Source organism: Accipiter gentilis, chromosome 20 (assembly GCF_929443795.1).
Source record: "Accipiter gentilis chromosome 20, bAccGen1.1, whole genome shotgun sequence".
Classification (NCBI taxonomy): domain Eukaryota; kingdom Metazoa; phylum Chordata; class Aves; order Accipitriformes; family Accipitridae; genus Astur; species Astur gentilis.
In genome coordinates, this window is record NC_064899.1 from 12,301,647 (window position 1) to 12,326,951 (window position 25,305).

At 42.2% G+C, this 25,305-nt stretch overlaps 2 protein-coding genes across 6 annotated transcripts in view; one reads left to right on the forward strand and one right to left on the reverse strand.

Annotated features, from left to right (window-relative positions):
- PIGN (phosphatidylinositol glycan anchor biosynthesis class N) overlaps nt 1–12,577 on the reverse strand; it is a 110,037-nt gene extending 97,460 nt beyond the window's left edge. The window contains exon 1 of the mRNA XM_049823972.1: nt 12,545–12,577. The gene's annotated coding sequence lies outside the window, so the exon portion shown is untranslated. The remainder of the gene's footprint in view (nt 1–12,544) is intronic.
- Nucleotides 12,578–12,835: 258 nt separating this feature from the next.
- The window catches only part of RELCH (RAB11 binding and LisH domain, coiled-coil and HEAT repeat containing), an 82,865-nt gene continuing 70,395 nt past the window's right edge, over nt 12,836–25,305 (forward strand). For 4 of the 5 annotated variants that reach the window (XM_049823778.1, XM_049823782.1, XM_049823779.1 and 1 more), the window contains exon 1: nt 12,837–13,552. In XM_049823778.1, coding sequence (XP_049679735.1) covers nt 13,036–13,552 — 517 coding nt within the window. In that variant the 5' untranslated portion in view covers nt 12,837–13,035. Of the gene's footprint in view, nt 13,553–25,305 lie in introns of all 5 variants that reach the window. The other variant, XM_049823781.1, reaches the window with a different exon arrangement.

The window sequence follows — 25,305 nt, forward strand, 5'->3', positions numbered from 1 at the left end:
GAGACTGAAGACAGCCAGAGGGATCCCCCAGGCACGCTGCCTGTGACAGACGCTGCAACCACTATATGTACAGAACAGGTTCTGAGCCACCCTACGGCAGACAAAACAGTAACCAAGATAATACATTCAGTCATTCATATTCTACAAAATTAGTTATCAGAGACCTGACAAATACATCTGGAAACAAACAGGTTCAGATATTAATGAAGTATTCCCTGTCAAAGAAATACCTTCACTAGCCCCTCTGAATTTAAAGGTACTACAGTCTAAGACAGACATGGGTGAAAGACAGTTGAACAACCGGCTGAAATGGCCCCTTCCCATATAAAAACCAGTTTGAGATAGAGCTTGTCTAAGTGATCCATTGCTGTGCAGAAACAGGTGTTGGCTGATACTGGTGCATTTCTTGGCTGAATTGCTACCAACTGGTACAGCACAGAGTTCTTTTAACTAAAAACAGCCGGCACAACAGGAAGTCAAAGAAATCGAAAAGAGCATCAGAGGTACCATTCAGAAGTCTTCTTCAGTTTGCACCTACACTGGTAAGAAAAATGAGGGTGCTTTATCTCTCCTAGGAAGAGAGATAAAGCAGTCACCCCAGCTACAATCTAAGTTAAGGCCAACAGAGCTGACAAGGCCAGACTACCAGCATTTTACTATCAACATTTAATTGTAAACTTCCAGATTTCAGGTGTTAAAATATATGTCCTGCAAATTGGAGGACAACCCTCTTCCCTAATTAGGAATGCCAAAGTCACTTGAATTCACATTTGCAGGTATTGAAGCTCCTTAAATCTAGGATGGGCTACCACCTTTCATTCTGCCGTGCAATGAGATAATTTTGTCCATCCATTTCTAGCTACTTGATATGAACAGTCATTAGTTCAATGGATGCCAAGGCAACAGAGAAAAAACATCTCTTCTTGGAGCAGCCATCCATCCCCCAGAACCCTAGTGTTAAAAGTTGATTTACCATGGATCACTGAACCTTGAACGGTAAATCATCAAGGAAGACAGTGAAAGTAAAGGACAGAGGGACCTCTGGGATTTGTGAATGGACCTCCATAGAAAAGGAGGATTAATGCTAAGCAACGTTTGTGCTGTGTAATTGCAGCTACAAGCATTCCTGGCACGAACAGAAGAAAAAGATTAATATCTCTTACTTCAAGTATAAATTGGATACTTGTGGTCATCTCTCCTCCATTGCACTCTTGCATGAGGGGCCATCACTATGGAGAGGGAAAGTTAATATTTATCTTGAAAATATCCTTTTCCTTACAAGATCTGGACACAATCTTCATGAGCCAGAAAAAGAAGATTTAGTGAAAACCTCAGTGTAGATCTCCTGGCACATCTGGCTTTTTTTCTGCCTATGATACGCTCTAGCATTACACCTTTTTTCCCCCCACCCATTTCCAAGAGCAGTGGAATCATCAGTTGATTTGTGTTCTCAAAGATGCAATGCAAGGTCTCAGACTGCAAGTCCAAAGAGGGATGTCACTTAGCAGTCAGCCTCCCCACCACCAGTGCAGGATCAGCTGGAACCAGTTGACAGCACCTCTAAATTTGAAAATGCACTGATCTTCACTCATCAGAGCCTTCTGCCATACAGAGATGTCTTCCACTCCTCTTTTCTTCCCCCTTTGTGCTTTTGCATCACCATTTGACAGGGTGGTTCAAAAGCCAGTCTGAACCTGCAGATCCAATGTAGGAACCAGAGTCTGAACAGGATCTCATAGACGTTCTGACGGGCCTGTTGGCATCAGCAGGAGCTGCAAATGGAAGCATCAGTATCAAACTCCTTGGTGCCCAGCAGCCTTCTGGCATGCTTTTCTGGTTGAGAAGAGGAGAGAGTAGCTAATCCAGTAAAATTTGGGTGCTCAGCCATCCCTCAAACCTATAGTGTCTACTCTCATGCCTTCTGGGCACAGAGAAAGCACAGCTAGCACTGTATTTGTATCTGCCTTAGCAGGAAACATGCTTTTCTATATACTATTTCTCTGTATCTCACATGAGATCCAGAAATGAAATCCAGCTTGTATGGTATACCACACAACGGCAAATAGAGTCCTTTAGTTTTCTGCTCCCCTCTCTGTTACAGAGGTCATCACGAGCAAATTTCTCTGCAGAGCCTGGTGCCTCATAGTTCAAGGCAGAAACCTTGCTAGGCATGCTAAAAGGAAGAAATAACAAGGATAAAAGGAAAAATGTGGATTAAACTCTAGCTTATAAGAACAAGCAAAAGCTACAGACCGTCAAGAGAAGAAAAACAGAAATGTATTAAACACGCACAGCCCTTTTCATTTTGGAGGACAAGGAGCCAGACCTATTTATTACTAGTGCAAAAATGTCTCTGCCCTCAGGTGCCTAGCCATCCAAAAAGTGGATAAACAAACTGTCACTTGGAAATATATCTTACATCTTTCTGTCAAGAAAACTTAAGCCAAGGATATCTCAGCATTTTTGTGTCCTCTGATACTTTACCAGGCAATCCCTTAGCAAGTGACTTAGTGCACTACCTCCCACAGTCCTTACCTTCACAAAGCAACACGCCAGCTTTGCCCAAATCCTGACTGTATTATTCTACTTAATTCTGTTAAGCCATTGCCTATCACACCAGGAGAAGAGAAAGAAGCTTCTGGCCTTGTAGATAACAGAGGAGCATGTTGCAACCTATTTGCCACATGCCATTTCCTACTGTCCATCCAAACATATCACTTGTTATAATACAGTTCAGACAGCCAATTCACCTCCCTACAGACTCAGCCCAACTAGTAAGCTATGCATCAGACTCAGATTTATTCTTTTCTTTCTATTTTTTTTCCTTCTGTCATTGCCTCCTAAACTAAATACAGAGCCAATACTGATACTGTCCAACCTCCAGTATGTCAGAATTTAAGCTAACCCAGTAAGGTATTTTTTGTTCAAACAATTTGGAGCCAACAACACAAAGCTGGCATCGATTCTTAAAGACAGACCATTTTTGGATCCTTAACAGAAAGGTACTAAAGATCCACCAAGCTACTCACTGCCTGTTAAATATGAGTTGTCCACATAAACAGAGCAAGTAGAAAATTAGCACTGCCCTGGCTATGGCAGGGGCTTCAGCAGACTTCAGAGCTTCTCACTTTATTGGATGTTGTACATAAGCAGAGAAAAGAGCGAGCAGATGCAGGGGAGCAATCATTCCGACAGACAGCAGGGCAGAACCATCAGACACCTTTCTTAAAGTCTAGGAGATGAAAGAAAGAAAAGCAGCAAGGACCTCCTGACCTCAATTAATTATTTTTCCAGAATAAAGTGATTCCCACATATTAGAGAAGGTTTTTTTGGTTGGTTTGGTTTTGGTCTTTTTTGGGGGGTTGTTTGGTCCCGTCCCCCCCCCCCCCAAATCCTCATACGGGAAGTTCAGCTAATGGCAGATGGGATGAAGAGACCCTCTCTTTCTTTGTACTAGCACCTATCAAAACAATACCAAAAAATCCTGCTATTAGCTGTGAGTTCCTCCACGTCAGCGCGAGGACTAAAACACTCAGACTGTGACAGTGGCAGAGGAACAAGTCAGCTGCAATGAGCCACTGAAGCCCAACCATCAGAGACAAGAAGCAGGCAGTTTATTTCACATGAGCTTTTCCCTCTTTTCAAGTTGATCTGTAACTTGCTGACAAGACTTCCCCCCCCCCCCCTTGTTTTTTTGACTCATGCCACAGAAGCTACATCCACAGCCCCAAGCTGGATCAGGTTCCTCAGTGCTTAACAGGAGAGCTGACATAATTAAGTGCAGCCCTCATTTTCCCAAAGTAATCTACATCTAAACTGCATTCCTCTGAAGTTATAATCTCTCAGCACTATTTATGAGGCAAAGAAAACTGTACTTGTACCACAATACAATATAGTTCTTAGTGAGAAATGTAACATTTCCCTTTTATATTTTTCATTCTTCACATAAGCAATAAAACACAGAAAATACTACATGGAATATGCCCCATTGGCAGGAATATTTTTTTAAGGATAATAAAGTGTCAAGACAGGGAGCTCAAGATAAATTAGTTATTTCTTTTAGAGGGACCATGCTTCACTAATACTGTCAAGTCTGTTGGTTAAGATGAAGAAAATCCATTGGAAATGCATTTTCAATAAGCATCAATGGCCTTGCTAAGTATCTTTTACAGAAAAAAGAAATAAGACACGGATGTCTGCAATGTTTCTGGCTGACGAATACATTTTTCACCTAAACAGTGTTGTGCATTTTGTAATTTAAACTGTCAAAGTAGTGACTGTACAATTTGTCCGTACATAAAAAATAATCCTTTTGCGTAGGGCAGGGGAGCAAAGTGGAAGTCGTGTGGTCTAACTGACAGTATTTTGCATGGTATGGCAGTTAAACATCGTCTAAGATGGTACTAGCAGTCCCTACCCTATTCTTTTACTAATGTAGATTTTTAAAGAGTTATACTAGTCAAGAAATGCAATCAAGTCATTCCTGCTGCCACAGCACATACACCTATTGACTGCATAAAATAATTTATACAAGAGACTTGCCAGCCAGTCTCAGAGTAACTCTCTCATATCTTTACACCCTACTTAAGAAACCCCAAATCCTCATCTTGACTTCAACTTATAATCATACTATGAATACAAGTGGGATAGTGATACAGTCCCTTTTCCCCCTTTCCAAAATTTCATTCTCTTTCTCTATGGAGGCATAACATGCTCTGCCAGACAATGAAACTCCAACTACAGTATTTCCACTTGCTCTTGCACTGAAGTGGCTTTTGTAATTCAAACCATCTGTTTAAAATTATTTAATGTTCAACATCTTCACTGAGCATTTTAGGGATTATAACAACAAATGACATCTGGCTTAAATTTTAAATGTTGTTCAGTAAAGCACATCCAAAGCTGAGGCAAAGAGCTCAAAGAATATTTAATTTTCTTTTTAACATCACTTAATAATCAAAATTACTCCGCCTGCCTAGAAAAGTCTCTTTTGCCAAAACTTTTGAAGCATAAATTTAACTATGGCCTGCAAGGCGTCAATAAAACATCAAGTGTCCTAATACCTGAATGTATTGCAAATCAGTTACCCCAATGTCAGCCTACACAATTTTCTCTGAATTATCCTGTAAACATTGGAAATCATATCCCTAATCTCCCAGGCACAAAAACATACTTGAGAACAACACTGACAACAGGACAGCATTGACAAAGAGAACAAGGGTACTTCTTTGAGAAATGATGACCGCTTTGAGGCATGAAAGAGAAAACAAGGGCATCACCCTTTGGTAACACTTGTTAGCCAAGTGGAGAAAAAAAAAAGAAGAGTAGAAATTCAGCATTACATCTGCTCAGTATGCAGGCAGCTAGAAATTCAGAACTCAGAAAAAGCAAAACCCAGCAACAATAAACCGTGAGTGGTTTTGCTGCAAATCAGCTATTTCACTGGGCAGCAGCATTTGGGGGGGCTTATGCCTGTTTTCAGGAGGTATTTGCAAATCCTCTTGGGTATTTCTTGATTTCTGAGTCATTCAACAATACTCTATCAGCAAGTCTTCTTCAAGCACTACTGTTCTACAGCTTAACATGACATCTTCATCTCAATATGGATTATTTAGTCCTTTTTGTGCTGCCAAATGTGTTGCATTACTCAGATTTCTCTATTCTTGCAAAAATTAAGGATTGTTTTTCTATCATTGTTTTTTCTTGCCCTGTTTGGAGATCTTGTAGATAGATTTTTTTCATATTACCAGTTTCACAGGATACTTCTGGGGAAAGAATGTCAGCCTGAGAGTGTCTAACAGAACCCAGCCCACCGACTTCCACAGCTGCTATGGTCAAGAGGCAAGTGGCACTTAAGAGAATGCAAACGCATGGAAGGCAGCTTGCCACAGCAATCTTGCTGTCTCATCGGATCCCTCTCTGACAAACGAAAGCTGAAAGCCCCCTGAGATGTTTCCAAAGAAATTGCACTAAAACTATGCAATAAAGCATGTGCACCAATACAAGCAGCACAGTTCTTCCCTTTAGCAATAAAGGGGACAAGGGTCAAACTCTTCAAAGTCATACAACAAACAATAACATACAGCACTCAGGGAAAGGGATGGAAAAAGAAATTTCAGCTGCATTGAGCTTTACAAAACCAGCTTGCAAATGTATTCTGTATACACACAGAGGAGAAAACAGCCTTTGACAAACAAACAAACAGTGCTTAAAGTATGTTCCATAGAAGCTAGTATGAATAAGGTTTAAACAAGCTGACAGAAGTTGTCTTAAGTCACATTTTCTTATCAATATCAACCATTACAAATAAACAGGAATTATGTCAAATAGTAACAAGCCAATCTGTTGAATCTTGCACATAAGCCTCTGAATGCCAATTGGCCAACAGCTTCAGTTTGAATGTGAAAAAGGACTACAAGACAACCTTCTAACCATACAGTAATAATTTTCAATAAAATTTCAAAATAAATTTCGATACAATAACTTTCAATAAAAGGAATACATAAGTCAAATAATCAATTTGTAGGGTCCCACCCTTCCAAAAGCATTTTTCTAAAAAAAGGACTTCCAAGCTTTTGAGTTCAAAAGTACTACTTAATTATGCGAGCCAGTTGAACATAATGTATGACTTAATACTATTCAGCTGGCTAGCATAATTGATATTTTATATGTCTTTACATACCAAACTTCAGTTCACAGCAAAGTTGACAGAGATAGAGGTAAAAGTCTCCCACCGAGAACAAAAACTCTCTTAAAGCCTGAGGTGAACGCACACAAGGAAAGCAATCCAAATCGGAGATGCACCACGCCACGCAACTCACCGATGAGCGCGGATGAGAAGAGCAACCTGTGAGCCCAGAGGGGAGCGATGGCCGGTGCCCTCCCGGGACAGGGACACTCGCCGCCTACCCCCGGCCCCCGCCCCCGCCCCGGCGGCAGGCGGGCGCTCTCCAGGGTCCTGCACTGCTCCCGGCCCCACGCAGCCGATCGTCTTCACGGGGCGACCCAGTACTCGACATCATCAGAGACCAAGTCCCGGGGAAATCCCACCCTGAAAACATGCCGCCAGGAAGTATTGCTTCGTCATAAAGAAATAAGCACAAAGGAAAAAAAATCTCGAATTCCTTCACTCACCCAATGAAACAAACTACTGCAAAAAAAATTGCAGTAGCCAAGTTGTAAAGTGCAAAGAACACCAAAAGGATGGATTATATTACCTTCAAGAGAGCACCAAAGTTCTCAGCTAGCAATGTAAGTATACACAGTATTTGCCCAAGGATACTTTGAGGTGTAGTAAGAAATCTTTATGCAAAGGAGTCAGCTCCTCTTCAACTCTTCCACTAGCAGCCATAGTTGCAAGGTGTTCACGTAGAAAGCACTTTCCTAAGTGTGCATAAAACACAAAACCCACTCAGATTATCAGTTACTGCAGCCTGAAATACTTACATTCCCTTTAGAATAAAGTTCTTTTTGCTCCAACAGCAATCTCTACTAACAGAATAATTAACATTCGTTAACTTTTATGATATAACAACTTGTAAACACCTTCTGCTGAAACCCTGTGAGCCTACGTTTGTTTTTAAGACAAAGCCAAGTCACTTTTCTTTTCTGTAAGACACCTTTAGTTTTCAGCTGCTGACTGACTCTAGTAATTAACAGAGCCAGGAAATTATTCCTGGAAACAATCAGTATTCTGCCTCTTTGCAATATGGGGCCCTGGTGATTTAAAATGAAAGCTCCCCGCCGCTCAAACTTTTTTGGCAAAAAAATGGCAATAGCTTCATTGTAGAAAAAAAGCTCAGAGAGCAAGACAAAAGCTGTTGGAGACCCAGAAACGTGGAAAACACAGATGGGCAATACCTCTCCAGTTCTCCTATTACATCTTCCCCCCAAGACGGAGAATCATTTGTAGTTTCCTGATCTCTCTGCTGGCAAAAGAGGGGAGCGATACAACACAGATAGGTAGAAGACTCCAAAGAGATAAAAATTACTATTATGAGACAGACTTTAAATACAGTTTCATGTCAAGAACACAAAGGCAAAGTCTACCTATCTCAGTATCTGCTCTCAGGAAGGACACAACCAACTAGTTTTGAGATGACAGAAAAAGTCTATTATTCACTTCTGTGTAGCAGTTATTCACCTGTAGCCTACCATCTGCAGAAACTTGCTTGTAATTAAAAGCATGTCTGAGGTCTTCACGGTCACAAATACTGCAAGGAAGACAAAGCCAGTACAGCTGCAGAGAGTTGTCCTGTCCTTCTCTGCTCCTGCCCACTTATTCCCATGCCAAACCTCTTCCATGTGCTGGCACAGCCATCTGTACAACTGTATAGTCAAGCAGACTGGAGAATGAATTCAACTGAAAATAACCTCAAGAAAAAAAAAGGAAGGAAGAGTAAATATAACTTTGCTGTAGTTTAGTTCCCCAGTCTAATTCCCAAAACAAACCTCTGTGTTGGCACCATCTGCCAACTGCATCTCCTCCCAGCAACAGTGCTAACTCAGCATGTTCAAAGCATGAACTCAGACTCCTACTTTGTTCTCCAAAGCCTGCATCTCACACTAGTTGTATTCCTTTTATTAATACCATAGTTTATCGCATGACCTCCTCCACAGGCCATCTCAAATCTCTCTTACCCTATTTCCCCTTATATTTGAACATGACTGAAGAACAGCAGGCAGTATAAGGAAAATATAAGGGTTTTTTCTGCAAAACTGTGCAAATACTAAATTGAAGAGGAGTAAGGTGAAGCAGGCAACCCTCAAAAGCACAGAGCAGCAGCATGGAATCAGCACAGCAACATCTCTGCAAGCTGGCCCATGCTTCTGCAGTGATAAGAATAAATAAGATCTTTTCAACGTCAAGCCTTAATTGTCTTGACCTCCACAAAGCTTCAATACAAGACACTTAAATTCACGCCAAGACAGCTTTTCATTTGAATTTAGTACCTTTAGACCTCAGAACTCAAGAATTACTTTATAATGATCATTTTCATACTTCACTTCAGGGTACTGTTTCCCTTCCCCATCTATACTGTCCTTCACCATAGTGCAGCATGCTAAGGCATAGCATCTTAGAGTGGTCTGTTACCCTCTAGAGCAGCTCTCTGTGCAGCCTACACTTCCAGACAACACACTCCATTGTCCAGACTAGGGAAAACAAAGCCCAAGCAATTCAATTAATGTTTGTGGTGTCATAAAAGGTCGTATCTTTTATTCCCAAATTATGTCTCCTCACTCAACTGTAACAGCATTTTTTCCTATCTATTCATTCTCACAAAAACATAATGCACACATCATGAAGCTTGAACAAGTTTTCTAGATCACTCCTAAGGCTCTGAGTGTTTGCTCACTGTATTTTTGATGGTAGGCCTCCAAATATCCACTGTTCACTGTAATGCTTCAAAACAACACTTTTAGAGGTAGAAAAACACAGCCAAACTTTGATTCAAAGGGATTTGGGGCTTTGTTTTGTTTAATTCAGGTCCTCATCTGACTTCATGGGACATTATCACATTTTTGCTGAGGCTGAAAATATTTCCAAGAGCCCCTTCACACTGCTGTACTGCTTTTACTTCAAATCCCAATTTAAGAAACACTTTCTAAAGTCAGTTTCTCTGGGTAAAGCTATATCTGTACTTAACACACAAGTAACTGTTCACTACTGATACAATCTATTCTCGTTAAAAAACGTGCCCTTAAAACTGATACAGTTTCAGAGAAATGGCAGAGGTCTGTAAGCACAAACTACCAACATTATGAATCTCAACATGTGTGTTATTCAGCTCCTGCGGAATATCGAAATATTTTTGAGGTTAGAGTTTACAAAGCACCAACGTTCAATATTTAAGGTCTGAAGATAAACATAAAAATCGTAACTTCCATAAAGTTTCTTTTGAAAGGGAGTAAAAGTTAGTCTTAAACAAATATACATAGACAAAGATTCTTTCAGGTAGCTCAGTTTTAGAAGCAGAGTTAAGCAAGAGTTGGCAGAACTCACGGATCTGCATTATTTTAAAGTAGAAATCAGATTTGCTTCAGATTTGCCTCCATTACTTTGTTCGTTGTCTTGATTGGGAATCCAATCAGATGAAACAAAGCCACCCTACTTCACTGTAGGACTCACTAGGACACATTAATTCATACATTCCAAGTATTCAGCACATGTGTTTTTTTTAATTAAATCAACCCTGTCTGTAGAAGCTGAAACAGAAAACCACTTACAGCTTGACTTAAACTGTGCATTTACTCATTGTGAGAGCAGTTGACACTGTACTAGAGTAGCACGGAAAGAAACCATACTTTACACACACACGACCCCACCAAACAGCATAGAGGGAACCTGAAACTGGTCATATGTTTAAGTTCATTAAACTTTGAAGCATTAGCTCAAGATTTAACACTTCTACCAAAATCAACACAGTAAAAGCAAAGACCGATTTTTTTTTTCCCGACTTATTTTCCATCTCAAGAACTGCAAGTTTAAAGGTTCATGAAAAAACACACATAGATGCAAGAAATTATTTACACAACACCACCTCCAAAACACTCTGAAGATTTTTTAGTTTTTTTCCTACAAGCCCCTTGTATTTTGGATACTTAGCTTGTCAGACCCATTTTTAGAAATCAAGCTAAGATGTATTTAGGTATGTCGTTCTTCAGATACAGAACTCTAGTCCTACAAAAGTTAGAAGGAAACATTAATTCCAGTAAGAAACAACACAGCTTGATGAATAATCTGCCTTTCTCAGAATGACTAGCAAATAAATGAAGAGAAAAATAATTTGTAGCTATCTGTCTCAAGTAGACCTATATAATGCTTTGTTTCCAGAACTTACACATCTTTTTCCGCCTCACACATCCTCCAAAGTGCTACACTTTCCTTACCAGGTTTTCTTCTCAGGTCTCTCAAAACAATATCCCTTTGGTATACCACATAAGAAACTGTTTTGAAGCATATTGTTAAAAACAAACTTTTCTACCTACATTCTTCAGCTCTGGAATACACTAAAACCAAACTTTTCTACCTACATCCTTCAGCTCTGGAATACACATTTCAGCTGTATTAACTTTAGCCCAGCTAACCATAAATTATTTTGAAGCAGCCGAGTGACATCTGTAAATATTTAAGTTAGTTTCATAAACCCAAACAAATAGAGGAATACTTTTACATTATTTTAGGTGAGGAAGAGGGAAAAACGTTAGTCCTTCCTGCAACCGCACACAGAAGTCGGCAGAAATCAGTCTCTTAAAAGAAAGATGGAATTTAGTGTTTAAGCTACATCTGAACTTCAAGGCACATGTAAACATTGCCGATCGCCACTAGAGGCTGCTACAGGACATCAGTAAGTTTTTCCCTCCATTTTAAGGGAAGAGGCACAACAACAGCATATCAACTGTTATCACGTTTATACTGAACATGCTTTAACTCTCCAGAAAGGAAAGGAAAAGCACAAGATTTCTCTAAGTGTCACTAATTCCACCGGAGCACCAACAGTGAAATATTCTTATTTTTATTGTGGTCCGAGTCAAATTTTAAAGCATTTTCGATATACCACCATTTTACTTCATGCTACAACCAGGTCACACTCCACTACTTACTCTCGTTTTGTATATCGACAACATAAAACAGTAAGTTAGTGAAAAATTTCAAAGTTTATTACAGGAGAGAATGCGAAATTGATTACACTACTCACAATTTTTTATGCAAATTAAAAACAGAAGGAAAGCACCCATCTTTTATAGCTTGCTGTCATTATATGAATGGAACAGTTTGCAGTCACAGTACTGGACCTTGCTTCTAGATCTTGGTATCACTACAAAACGTTGCCACTATTTTATTACCAAGATTACAGCCGCAGCTTTGCTCTCAGTTAAGCAAGTAACTCCTAGTGAATCAGCTGTACACAAACAGAGCTCCTATTAGTGGGAGTGGGACGTTATTGTCAAAGGAACAGAACACAAACCAACGCTGACCCTGTTGTGCATCATTTCTAGTGAGCTGAACTTCCTTCGGTAGCAAACGCCACCTGTTGCTAATCTCTGGCTTCAATTCGAATTTCTTGCCAGGTAAGAGACAAGGTAACAGTTTCGCATCGTCTTTTTAAAACTGACTGCGTCGTACTTCCAGACACACAACTTACTACCACCCGTGCCTGCACCCTCCCCAGTTCAAGGCCTAGCAGCCACACCTGATGCTGGAGAATGGCTCGGGCCGCCCAAGCACCCGCCCGGACCGGGGGCCCCACACTGGCCCACCCAACACAACCCGGGCACCGGGTCGGTCGAGGGGTACCTTGGGGCCCGGGCCCCAGCCCGGCCTCCGAAACCGAGCCCCGCACCGCCCTCTAGGCCCCAGACTGGGCGGCCGCCGCGAAGCCCCCCAGACCGGCCAGAGCTCCCCGGAGACCGGGCGGGGCAGGCCTGTGCCCACCCCCTCAATCAGGGACCGGGACCCGGGCGACGGACCCGGCGGCAACCTTCCCCTGCCCCTTCCCTCTTCCCCCCGGGAAGCACTCAGTGCGCACGCGCCACGACTCACTCCTCTCTCCACCCGCCAGGCCCGGCAATTTCCGCTTCCGCCTGGTCGTTCCCGCTGCCCGGCCCCGCCCCCCTGTCCAGGCGTGGCCCGTAAAGCCCCGCCCCCGGGCGTAGGGGGCCCCTCCTGCTCCTTCAGGCCCCGCCCGGAGCTGCCGCCCGTTTCCCGCGCGGAGGGGGCGGGCGGGGACGCGCGCGCGAGCGAGCGAGGCCTCGGCGGGGGAAGGGTCCGGGCGTTGGGGCGCCGTTGGCCGGGGGAGCTCTCGCGAGAGCCGGGATCCGGAAGCGGTAGCGGGGCCGGTGGGAGGCGGCTGAGGCGGCAGTGGCGGCGGGAGAGCAGCCGCTGTTGCCGCCGGCGGCAGCGCCCGCAGCAGCGAAGGGGGGCTGGCAGCGGCCCCGGCCCCGCCAGGAGCGGCTCGCGGCGGCGGCGGCGGTTCCGCGCCGGCTTTGCCGAGGTAGCGCCTTGGCGGCCGTCGCGCCGTGTCGGGCTGTAAGATGGCGGCGGCGGGCGGGGGCAGCAGCGTGAACCCCTTCCTCAGCGACTCCGAGGAGGACGAGCCCGAGGAGTCCAGGCCCGGCGGCGGCGGCAGCAGCAGCAGCAACGAGCCGGGCGGGCCGGCGTACCCGCAGCCGGAGGAGGCGGCGGCGGCGGCCGCGGGGAGCCCCGAGGAGCTGCCGGGTCTGCGGGCGGCGGCGCCGGGCGATGCCGGCGGCGGTGCGGGGGCGGGCGGCGGGGCCGGCGCGGGCCCCGGCGCGGGGGAACCGCCGCGGGTGTCGATGGACGCGATAGCGGCGCAGCTTCTGCGGGACCAGTTCTTGCTGACGGCGCTGGAGCTGCACACGGAGCTGCTGGAGAGCGGCCGGGAGCTGCCCCGGCTCCGCGATTTCTTCTCCAACCCGGGCAACTTCGAGCGGCAGAGCGGCACGCCGCCCGCCGGCGGGGCCCTGGGCGGCCTGGGCGGCAGCGTGCTCGGGGGAGCAGGCGGCAGGGAGCCCGGCTCCGGCCAGCTCAGTAAGTGGCTCGGGGCGGGAGGGGGCTCCGGGGGGCGGTGGCAGCCGCCGCTGGGCGCGGGGGGCCGGGCGGGGGCGCCTCACGGAGCGGCCCGTGGCGGTGGGGAAGAAGGGCGGGCGGGGGGGGTGGGTAGGGGGGGAGGAAGGCGGTTTCTGCGTCGCTGCTTGTTTTCTGGTACCTGCGTGCGGGACGGGACGGGGGCTGTAGGAGCGGGGCGGGCGGGGAGCTGAGAAGATGGGGCGGCAGGACCGATGTTACCCCCGTCCCGCTCGCGCACCTTGTCGAGCCTCGGTCTCCCTGTGAAGGTCACGCGTGTGCCAAACGTGGAAGAAATGTGACGAATGGGAATGTCAGCCTTGGTTTTTAGCTGTCTCGGGGTTTCTTGTGCCTTCTTCAGCGCCTGCTGTCGAGGGAGAAGTCGTATGCTGCTAGCAGAAAGAGTTGGGAGTTAAGCCACGGCTGCTACACTTAAAAGCCTAAAAACTGTCAAAAACGGGGCGTTAGGAGCCAGCGTGTTATTTCTGCTGATGCATTGGAATGGCTAAGTCATCCAAGGATAGGTCTGAATTTCACAGGTCACGCACAACTAATACAATGTTTCCTGCAATTAAGGCTGTCGTGTTTACCAAGCGCCTGCAGTCTTTGGCTAACCGTTTTGGGATTTGGAGCTGGGTTGGTACAGCTTTTGGGAGGAAAAACGGTGCAGATATTTGGATGGAAAATCATCACGTAGCTGGCCTCAAAAGCTTTTCAGTTTTAATGGTAGAGCAGATGGCTTAGAATAAAATTACTTGTGTGTCTTATCAATGTTACTGTCAAGAAATGTAGAGTTCTAAAAAGGAGGTAGCTTGTGGAAGTGGCTTTGAGAGAGAGAAGCTGCCCAGCCACCTGACTTTTGAGGACTTAATGAACTCATGGAAAGGTACTGACATGAAAGGAGTTGTGGTTAGCAGACAGCTGAAAGACTTAGGTCTATGTGTATTCTGAGACACCTAAAGGCATTTTGTAAATAGTCCCATATTTTTGTTTGCTTTAAAAAAAAAGTTTCTAATGTTGCAAAGACAATCAGTTAGACTTAAAGTTTGGAAATAACTGATAGTATCTAGGTGTCTGGGATAATAGCAGACATCTAAACTTTCAACTTGTTATTGCTTTTCAATATCGTTTTTTTAATGCATGCTGTGTTGTTTGTGTTCCGGTTATCTTGTTTATGAATACTTAGAATTTCATACTTGGCTTTGTCCAGCTGAGAGCTTCAGTGTGGGCTTATTCATTATAAGATTGGTGAATGTTGGAAAAACTCATGCTTCAAGGCTTTGAACCAATATAAATTTCTGTTTCATTAAAAGCAGCTTCCTCGGGGATTCCAGTCAATTCATCTGATTGATTAAACATTCTCTTTTCTTTGTTAACATATGTTGTTTCCAGCTATTGATAATGTACATACTCCAGCAGAACTAGAAAAACAGCAGCCTGTGTTAAGTGTGGTGTTACGCACACAAAAAAATGACCTCTTGCAGTCCTAGACCAATGTACACTTATGTGAGAACATATTAATGATTATTATGCTGACCTGCTGAATGATAGATGGCAATGGAACATCACAACTAAAAAAAGGAGGGAGGAGGCAAGGGAGAGAGAGGAGGGGAGACTAAAACTTATTTTGAAGCACTTTAATAATACTGAGGTGTGCTAAAAATAAGCATCACGCTAGACCTTGGGTTAAAGGTTAAGTGTGTTTTGAAATCTGATATTTACACCAGGTTAGAGTGCTTTTCAAAGGATTTTTTGGTCTCAGCAATGATTCAAAAGCCAGTTCATATGAGTGACATTGAGAGGTGACAGATCCAGAACAATTTAAAAAAAAAAAAGTATTTTTGTATAGCTCAAGTAGATTTTTTAACTTCTTGCGATCGGACTTTCTTGCAGTCTGGAGTCTAGCATTGAGCTAGCAATTGTGACAGTGCTGTGCAGCTGAATTCTGGTTAATGTCAACAAGAGCTGATAGTCTCATGCCTCTGAATTCATGCCAGTTTCCAAATTTTAAAAAATAGATTGCAGAAGGCTCTGATGGGCTGAAAATTATATGGTCTTTGCAAGAGTTCTTTTCACTTTCCTCTTAAGCATCTGGTATTATTGGATTTAGGTAGAGGTCTAAGCCACAGGTCAGATACAGCAGTAAGTTTCTATAGTTTATTAAGTTAGTAAAAAAGTTCAGTTTTGTTGAGAGATCCCTTCTGTTGTGCCCGCATTCATGGATCCTCACATGGAGACTTGCAGACAATGTCTGTGAGAGTAGTGCAGGTACCTTCTCTCTCTTTAACATGCCAAAAGGTATTTGAAAATAAACCAATAGTTTTCTTCATGGAAACTATTGATGTAGAAAGTAGCGGAGTTTGGCATGGCTGGCATTTCAAGGTCACTTAAATTTTATGCTTCAGTGAAAAAAATTCTTAATGTCGTCAGATTAAAAAAAAATAATTCTTTATTTCTGTTGATACCTAAAGTCAGAATTTCTTCTCAGCATTAGCTTTGCACCTGCTCCTCCCTGCCCCCAAGTTAGATGAATTTCTATGGTTTTACACTGAGGTTTTTGATAATTTGAGTGGATGCAGAAAAAGCCTGACTGGCAGTTCTTATTGAATGTGAAGTATGTTTGGAATGCTGCCTGAGGATTTCCACCAAGCAATGGAAGGCTTTCATACTGTGCATTCCTATACAGAATGGGAGAACTTCAGTGCAAGTGTTCATTGGCACTTCTCAGAATCCTTTTAGGCAAGCTAAACGATGAGTGCATGGTGGAATTTCTTTTGGGTTTTTTTTTGATCTTTCTCTTTATAGACTGCTAGGAAGAGATTTTAGTGAAGTATCATAGGATTTAAACAACTAGCATCATGTGGTCAGCTAGTGACTTAGAAGCTGTTTTGTCTTTGAACCATGCTTCAGAGCACTTGGTTACAAAAGCAAATGATAGTCAGATGACTAGGATTTCTTAGTTTTTTTCAAAAATATCCTTACGTTTTCCAGTAGCAGTTATGTCACAGCTGCAAACAGAGATTAAGATATATTGTAATGAAAAATATGGAAATGTATATTGTCTAGCAACTTTGCTCTTCTAGTTTAAAGCAAATTCACTTTGTGAAGGAGTCAACACTGTTCCTTTAGATGCACAGCACTTGTTTACAGTCATCCTTCATGTCCTGTATCTCTGCTAGATCTTCCCAAACTTCTATGACAGCTTCTTCCCTTGGTTTCAACAGCAGTAGCTCCACATCTGCTAGACCATTTTGATACCACTTTTCTAATGCTACCCATGTGAGTGGTATGATTTGGAAGTCCCTCCTTCATACAGTATTCCAGTTCTTTTACAAGGCTTTGGTTAGCACCTACATATTAAATTTAAATTTGTTCCCTTCCCTATCATCCTTGCATAAGAAAGTACAGTACAAATTGAGACACTTGAAACTTAGAAATAAAACTGTGGCTCAAATGTCTCATCCCTGTTCCCAAACCTCAAATGTTTTCCTGTATATACATATGACAATAATTCAGCTCGAGCATCGTGGGTGAAGAAACATTTTTGTTGTTTTAATGGGATTGATATGATGCCCTTCGATTGCTATGCTTGGCAAATGCTCTTTCCTGAAAGGAATGCAGCTTACACTGTTAGAACTAGCTTTAGTCTTAAAATCTGCCGTTTAGTTTTTCTTTATGGCTACAAAAGCTCAACATTCTCAAAAATTTGATATAGCTTTAATGAAAGTCATAAAGAAGGGGTTTGAGCATATATGTTATATTTATGTTTTTCAGGAGATGATTTGTTTCTAGTTATTTCCAAAGTGAAGCTGTTTATAACTTTCTGGGGACTTGATTCCAGTTATATTAAGCTAATCTGTGAGTACAAAAGTACAAAGTATTGCTGCTGCTTCATAGTAAGGTCCAGGCTTTGTTTACAATTGGGGATTCTTTTTATTGTTTGTTTGTTTCAGATATTGTGCAGTATCTCTCTGTTTTGCTTATAGCCTTTGAAATTCAGATGCGTCCTACTGGAAAAAGCCACGTGGGAAGAGCGTATTGATTATGCTTTTGTGAGAAAGGGGTGTCTTGGTAACAGCTCTCAATCCCGAGTTACAGACATTGTGACTGTGCAGGCCCTTGTCACGATCAGTGTTTCACCAGATTTTTGTTTTGTATGAATACATAGCAGAACAGGGCTACCTCAAAACAGTTCATTATATCTCGGCTTAAAAGGCAGTCTAAATTAGATAGGAAACTGGGAAGAAGACAAATAACTTCTGTTGTTCTAATGACTAGTTCTTTGTTAGGTGTTTTGGTTTTGTCAGCTCGAGTAGTTTGTTACCTTATGAAAGTAGGCAAAATATGTAGTCTTGTTGGCCACCTCTCCAGATGCTGTGAGGTGGAATGATGACTTCTGGGTGAGGCAGTGGTTTTACTACTTGATGTGTGTGGGAAAGGTGCTCCTCTTAGTAAGGACAGGATGGAAGGATGCAGATAAATAGGTAATCAAAGCTGCTGGCATCAGCAGATGGAAGAGACTGAATGTTGTCCCTTTAAAAGAAGTACAGAAAACAGTTGAAGGAGTAAGAAGTTTGTATATAATGCTGAAGTAAAGGGAAGCTGAGTTCCCTGCAGACCTGCCAGAAGACAGCAATGGATGAAACCTGAGAGATTTCATAGTGCTCTGATGTTGGCTTTACCGATAGAGAAGCCAGGTGAACTTTCTCCTATTGCAACTGCTTTAAACCCCCCTCCATTTTACTGACACTGGTATTTCTGAAAAGTTTTCAGTGAGATGCACTTCATAGCTTGAGAGCTTCTTAGTTTAAGACTTCGGCAACTGTTGGGAGTTGTCAAAGGGGTGAAACCAGGTCTGCTGGAAGCTGTTTCTGATGGATGAGTGGATAATTTAAGCTTTGGCTGACATCTGTGTTGGGGTGATTTGGAATGCAATGGTAGATAGTTAAGACAGGTTAGTCCACATAAGGGTATAACTACCCAAAGAAATAACAAGATAAGGTAGCATGAGATAAGCATGACATTGATGGGCAAAGAAGGACAGACTAGCCCCTAGTACTAGGCAGGCAAATACCAAGTTATCACTGAGTAGCAAGTGTATCCCATACGTTCCTGTTATAGTTTACATTGTAGTAACTTGCGTGTTCTTGTTCTCTTAGGTTGTTTACAAATATGCTAAGTGGAATTTAGCTGCTTTAGTCCTGACTTTGTTCTGTTCCTATGCCAGATTTACTGTTACTTTTCTGTGTTGGGGAAGACAGAAGTGAACCTCTATATAAAGGCACTGTAGTACCTTGTTTAGTTATGTGCGAGTTTAACCATGCCTTGGTTGAAAGCTCCCGCAAAGTGAGCAGGCTTTGTGCTGAAGAAGCACACTTTTCCTTCTGACAGTTTTGCTGTTAGGGAAAGGAGAGATTTTTTGGGAGTGGGGGGGAGAGAAGGAAAGAAACAGCAGTAAGATTAGCTAGAGCTTTGCATTTCAGAACCAGCCACTGGAAGCTTCTTCAAGATCCCCTGTACATAATTTCAATTCTGTATATTGAGGTTCCTATAGCTTTTCTTCCTCTGAGAGTTATCTATTTCTTGACTGAAGATGTGACTTTGTAAATTCTGTTCAGGTGAGGGAGTGCTTGCTGGAAATTTTATGAGATTCATTACCTGATACAAAAAGATTTGTCTAATATTTGCAAGCAAGTCATGATCAAGTAGGTATTGATATCAGTTGTGTTGGAAGATGATCTGCATGAAGTCCATCATCTCTGTTAATTTAAAATTTGTAAATACTGGACTTCTATGTTCTATAAACTCAGAATTACTGAAAATATGGGAAAATAATATTTTTCAGGAAGTTCTTATACTTTCAAACTAAACTAAGATTTGTTACAAATTCTGAGTTAGGTAATTTATATATATGGAACTATTTAAAGTATAGCATCAGAAGTCTCCTTCCTGTCAGTATATCAAGATAAGTCATAAAACCTTATGCTGTTTTGTGTTTGAAGTTATAACTCTTTATCTTCAATGTATTACTCGTATTTCATTTTCTAGTGTATTGTAAAGATGCAGGTTTGAGAAACCGAGTTGAATTCTCCTCTAGCGTAGGCTAAAACAGAGTGATTCAGTAAAGGTTGTAGGCCTTGTATTTTTATTTATGGTGCACATGTGTGAGACGTGGCACAAAGTATATTGAGTTTGTCGGACAAAAAGGTAAAAAATTGTGTGAAGATTTTTTATTTTTTTTAAAGACAGACCAAGCTGAAAAAACCTTTGAGAAATACTGTACTCTTTCCCCCAGTGTACCGTAGGGGAGAGGCAATTTACTTCCTCCCTTCCTGCAATATAACGCCCCATGATGGTGATGCAACTGATTACTTTGCTGTTGAATTGAAGGAAATACTGTTATGTAAAAACTCACAGAATAAGACTTTCTTATTTATATAACAAGTACTTTTTCATCTCGGTTTGATGTTGGAGGGGAGAGAGAGCTATCAGCTGTTTTGTCATTTGAGTAAGAGAACTCATGACAAAAATAATCACAGAATCACAGCATGGTTGAGGTGGGAAGAGACATCTGGAGGCTGTCTGGTCCGGTCCCTCTGCTAAAGCAGCACAACCTACGGCCAGTTGCTCAGGACCATGTCCAGATGGCTTTTGAATATCTCCATGGACGGAGACTCCACAACCTCTTTGTGCAACCTGTGCCAGTGCTCGGTCACCCTCACAGTAGAAAAAGTGTTTCCTGATGTTCAGAGGGATCTCCCTGCGTTTCAGTTTGTGCCCATTGCCTCTGGGCCTGTCCCTGGGCACCCCTGAGAAGAGCCTGGCTCCGTCCTCTTTGCACCCTGCCTTCAGGTATTTATACACATTCATGAGATCCCTCTTGAGCCTGCTCTTCTCCAGGCTGAACAGCCCCAGGTCTCTCAGCCTCTCCTCATAGGAGAGATGCTTCGGACTCTAGTTGCGAGTTTTTAAATTTTTTTGTATATATTTTTAACGTTCTGCATAGAATTTAACGTGTTGTTAAAACTTAACTGGAAAATTTACTGCTGTCCTGAGATAAATGCAGAAATCGGGGAAAGGGGAACATACTAGAATTGAAATATGAAGAAAACTGAGATGATACAATGCTTGAGAATCAAGATGGGTTATTATCTATACACTTTAAGTAGTTCCTCAGCAAAGACAGCCATTTAAGGACTATATTGATATAATTTTGCTTGATGTCAGAGAGTATAACAAAAAGCTGGGTTACTGCAGAGAATGGAAAAATCCTTGTAATGCAATTTATATACTTTGGGAAATGCAGTGCTGCAACATTGAGCATATGGAGTTAATTTAGTGCTGTTGATGCTTTCTGACTTCTGCCAAAGCCGGCTAGGGTCTTGAGCTGGAAGAAGTACCTCCATGCCATGATTCTCCCTTAGCTTTTTTGTTTTGGGAAGATCTGGTAGCTCAAGCACACTGCAGCACATATGGAGGGAGCCAGGCTGGGTTTGATGCTTTTCCCAAGGTCATATGCTCCTGGACTTCAGTGTTCACTGCAGCAACATTCAAATGGCTTTGTGCAGGGCTGGCTTAATTCTTTCAAACTCTACTAGTTTGGATGCTGCCTGAGACTGTCTATGCAATAAGCTCCCCATAAAAGCAGTATGTTGCTGGTACGGCTCTCCATCAGATCAGCTCGGGTGCATCTGTATCTTAACCCAATTCAGTGAGTGCGTGTTATTTGTGTGCTAGGGTGCAAGATCTATCTGGTTTCTACTTGTAATTTCATCCTTCTCATGAGCTTCTACTGTGTGCCTGTCGTGGGAGCGAGGCTTACATCTTTTTACTGCAATGTGCCTGCAAAGTATTTGTTTCGTGTATCTGGTGATTGTTTTTTTTCTTTTCTGCTGTTCTTGGCCAACAAGCATAGGTTAGTTTTCTCCAAGTAGCTTTAGGGTTTTTACCCTCATGTACTTTCTATAGCTTGTTTGTAGCTTGTTAGTAATATGAAATACATAAATGTATTGATCATCTGTTTTCAATCTGGTTTGGGTTGCCCATCAGGGACTAGTATTGTTTTACCATCTTGAATGACTGTTTTAGGTAATTTGTAAGTGGATTGCTCTGACAGCTTGAAAGTTAATTTTATTGTAGTAGGTTTACTTAGTTTCCTTTTCATTTGGTGATGGTCTGAGGAGTTCTGTTCAGAACATACCAACTTTGAAAATTGAGCAGGTCTGATTGAGTTAACACATCTGAGACAGAGCAAAAGAGGCACTTGTAGTTGCAAAACAAGGTTGATAGGTTAGGTACTTATGATTTAGTGCCTGATGCAATTAATTACTTAAAGGATCTTTAGTTCCCTCTCAGAGTTACCATAGCAACGTGGAATGTGTTGATCTGGCAAAATTTACTCTGCAAGTTCAAATTGGTTTAAAAAATTTATATATAAGTCTGTTTCTACCATAAAGGTTTTATGGTAGGTCAGTTATCTGCTGCCATGGATCGAGTTTGGTTTGCTGGCTGATCCAGCACTGGTAAGCTTGGAACAAGTTGAAACATATCAGAAGTTTTAAATGCAGCAGCCATTTAAGGCTTCTCAAGGTAATATTGCTTCAGAGTTGTCTTGTGAAATTTGATAAGGCTTAAAGAAATTTGCAGTATAATTTATAGGGAATTAAATAGTTTAATTCATTTATTCATATGTATCGCACAACATATCTATTTCAGTTGCTACATAATGCAGCCACAAATACAAACTGTGAATTGATGATCACTTGTTAAAGTGTTAATGATGTCCGATTCTTTTATTTAATGTAGAAGGGACTCCATTAAAGCCGTTCAGGTTTTTACATTATTCCACATGTTCTGTGAATGCTATCCCTCTTTCCAGTTGGTTTATCATTTGTATCATTACTACTTCATCTTGAATTTCAAGGAAAAAGATGGAGTTCTTGGTCTTCGTATGCTCTGACTGGTTAATTGTTAGTACATGATGATATGATTTCCTGTGATCTTGGAGAAAATACAGCAACTTAATCGCTGCTTTACCAACTAGTAATTTTTTTATAATCAATTTAGATGTTTGAAAAGTAAATTCAAAAGCTTCCAAAAGATTTGTTTAATTTTTTACTTTTTTTTTTCTTGAGCCTTTCTATCAAGTAGTAGTATCGCTTGGTTTGTTTATGTTTTTAGCTGATTTACAATGTTATGTTCATGTAAAGATTAATTAAAAATGTATTTTTATAGAAGACTGCAACTTATTTCTACTTAATTTGTGTACTGTGAAACTATGGCTAATATAATCCCTTTTGGTGTCCCTTTAGGTAAACTGGTAAAAATAAACTGGTTTTACCATCAGAGTGAATGAATCTTATCCTCTTTCATATTATGTATGTCAGTGGAAGGGGATGTATCACTTCATTTTACATTTTCCTCCTTACATAGTTATACTCAGCTTTCAGTGAAAGAGCTGAATGTGCCTAGGGAACAGAAGCTGTCAGCAGAGATCTGTATGTCATACAGGTGACAGTTCTCAGAATAAGAAAGGAATTAAAATTCCTGTCCTCTGGAAAGAAACAATGTTTTAAAAGATTGTAGAAGTTGATAAGCAAAATGTGGTGGTGAACCTGATTTTTAACTTCACAAATGAAATTAAAACCACTGCATTTTTCAATAGACGGATTAAAAAACTTCGTGGCTTTCAGTATCAAATATGAATCTTAGCTTTCTGATTTTGTTAACCCTTTTCCAGTGGTAGAGTTAAGAGACAAGAACTATACACAGGCTCTCCTTCGCTATCCCAGTCTATCTCCTGGCATTTCACTAGTATGGGCTATGAAAAGCCTAAGCCTATTTCACTTGTTTTCTGTGCACCTGTGGCACTCCCTTGTTCCATATTGCAGTGATAGGCTTTCTGGAGTTGTTTACACCTGTTTGTTGCTTTACCACTTCTGAAACATTAAACTGACAGCAATTGTTTTTTCACTATTCATTAGGAAAGCTCTTAGAAAAAAGGAATTGCTAATTAAAAAGAAGACTATTTTAATTCAGAATACTAGAGAAAGAAATATAAAAGTCACATGCAGATGACTTGGTAAGAATGTGCGTATCATGACAGGAAAATGGCTTCCCACTGCTGTATCACATTGGGTTTTTTTCTAGAAAAGAAACAGAATTCAGCCAAAGTGTACTTCCCCTTTTCAGTGGTTCCCCCCTGCAAGATTCTGCTTTGATTATTCTTTGCTGGATAACTTAAACCTAAGATTTTTCTTTTTTATCCAAAAAATAATCTGAATAAATATACATTGTTTTCCTAAAAATTTGATTTTTTTTTTTCTTTTCCCCTTTCAGGTCAGAAAGTAGTTTTCTGAATGCTTTAGTTGAAATACCTCCACTCAGTGTACTGGAGTACAACTATTTGAACTTCAGAAAAATGGTGATGTTTCACATTCCTCAAGTGATCTACTTGGCTGAGCACAGCCCTTCCCTTGCTGATTCCTCTCATTTGAATAGCCCTGCTTGCTTTCCTGGTGAATGAGGGCGTTGCATTCCTGGTAGGGAGGTACCTTTTCAGCCTCTGATCCTTTGCTGAGCCGGTATATCCTTTATGGAAGTGTAAAATTTGAGGTTATAAGATGTTATTCCATAATTTTCTGGATGATGGCATTAGTCTTAAGGGATAAACCGCTGCTGCTGACTGCCTACAAAGGCAGTGGTAAGGAGTGAGTGTCCTGGTTTCAGCTGGGATAGAGTTGATTGTCTTCCTAGTAGCTGGTACAGTGCTATGTCTTGAATTTAATATGAGAAGCATGTTGATAACACACTGATGTTTTCAGTTGTTGCTAAGCAGTGCTTAGACCAAGTCAAGGATTTTTCAGCTTCTCATGCCCAGCCAGCTGGAGGGGCACAAGAAGTTGGGAGGGGACACAGCCAGGACAGCTGACCCAAACTGGCCAAAGGGGTATTCCAGACCATGGGATGTCATGCCCAGTATGTAAACTGGGGGGAGTGGGGAGGGGGGAATCGCCGCTCAGGGACTAACTGGGTGTCGATTGGCAGGTGGTGAGCAATTGCATTGTGCATCTGTTGTCATTTTGTTAGCATTATCATTATTAGTTTCTTCTTTTCTATTCTATTAAACCATTTTTTTCTCAACCCACGAGTTTTACGTCTTTTCCTGATTCTCTCCCCCATCCCACTGGGTGCGGGGGGGGGGGGGGGGAGGTGAGTGAGCGGCTGCGTGGTGCTTAGTTGCTGGCTGGGGTTAAACCACGACGGTGAGGCAACAGATAGTTACCCCCGCGGTGACATTTTAGGTAGGTGAAGCGATGGGGCAGGCCTGCCACTGTTCAGCTTTGGGCAGTCTTCAGCACAGCCCGGCCAGGCAGTGCGTATGTGCCATGACTCTTGTTGATGACATATCTGGCAGGCTTGCCAGCCCTCCCCTTCCCGGGTGACGTTTAGCTTTCTCTTCTCACCTTGTTATCCCATGGCTGATACCTTAGAAGGCTTTATTGGAAATCTCTCTTTGCTGTTTAAACCTACTGTCTAAGTTCCTGTGCAGTGCTTGGCTCTGGTCCTTGAGAAGCTTCAATATGTTGGGCAACAACAGCTCCAAAATTCATCTCACCTAGTCCCAGCGGGGCAAGATCCAGGTCACTAGTGCTGCCGTGGCGTTTGATAGAAGCAGCAGGTCCCTTTGCTGCCCGCTCTCCCCTCAGCAGCGGTGG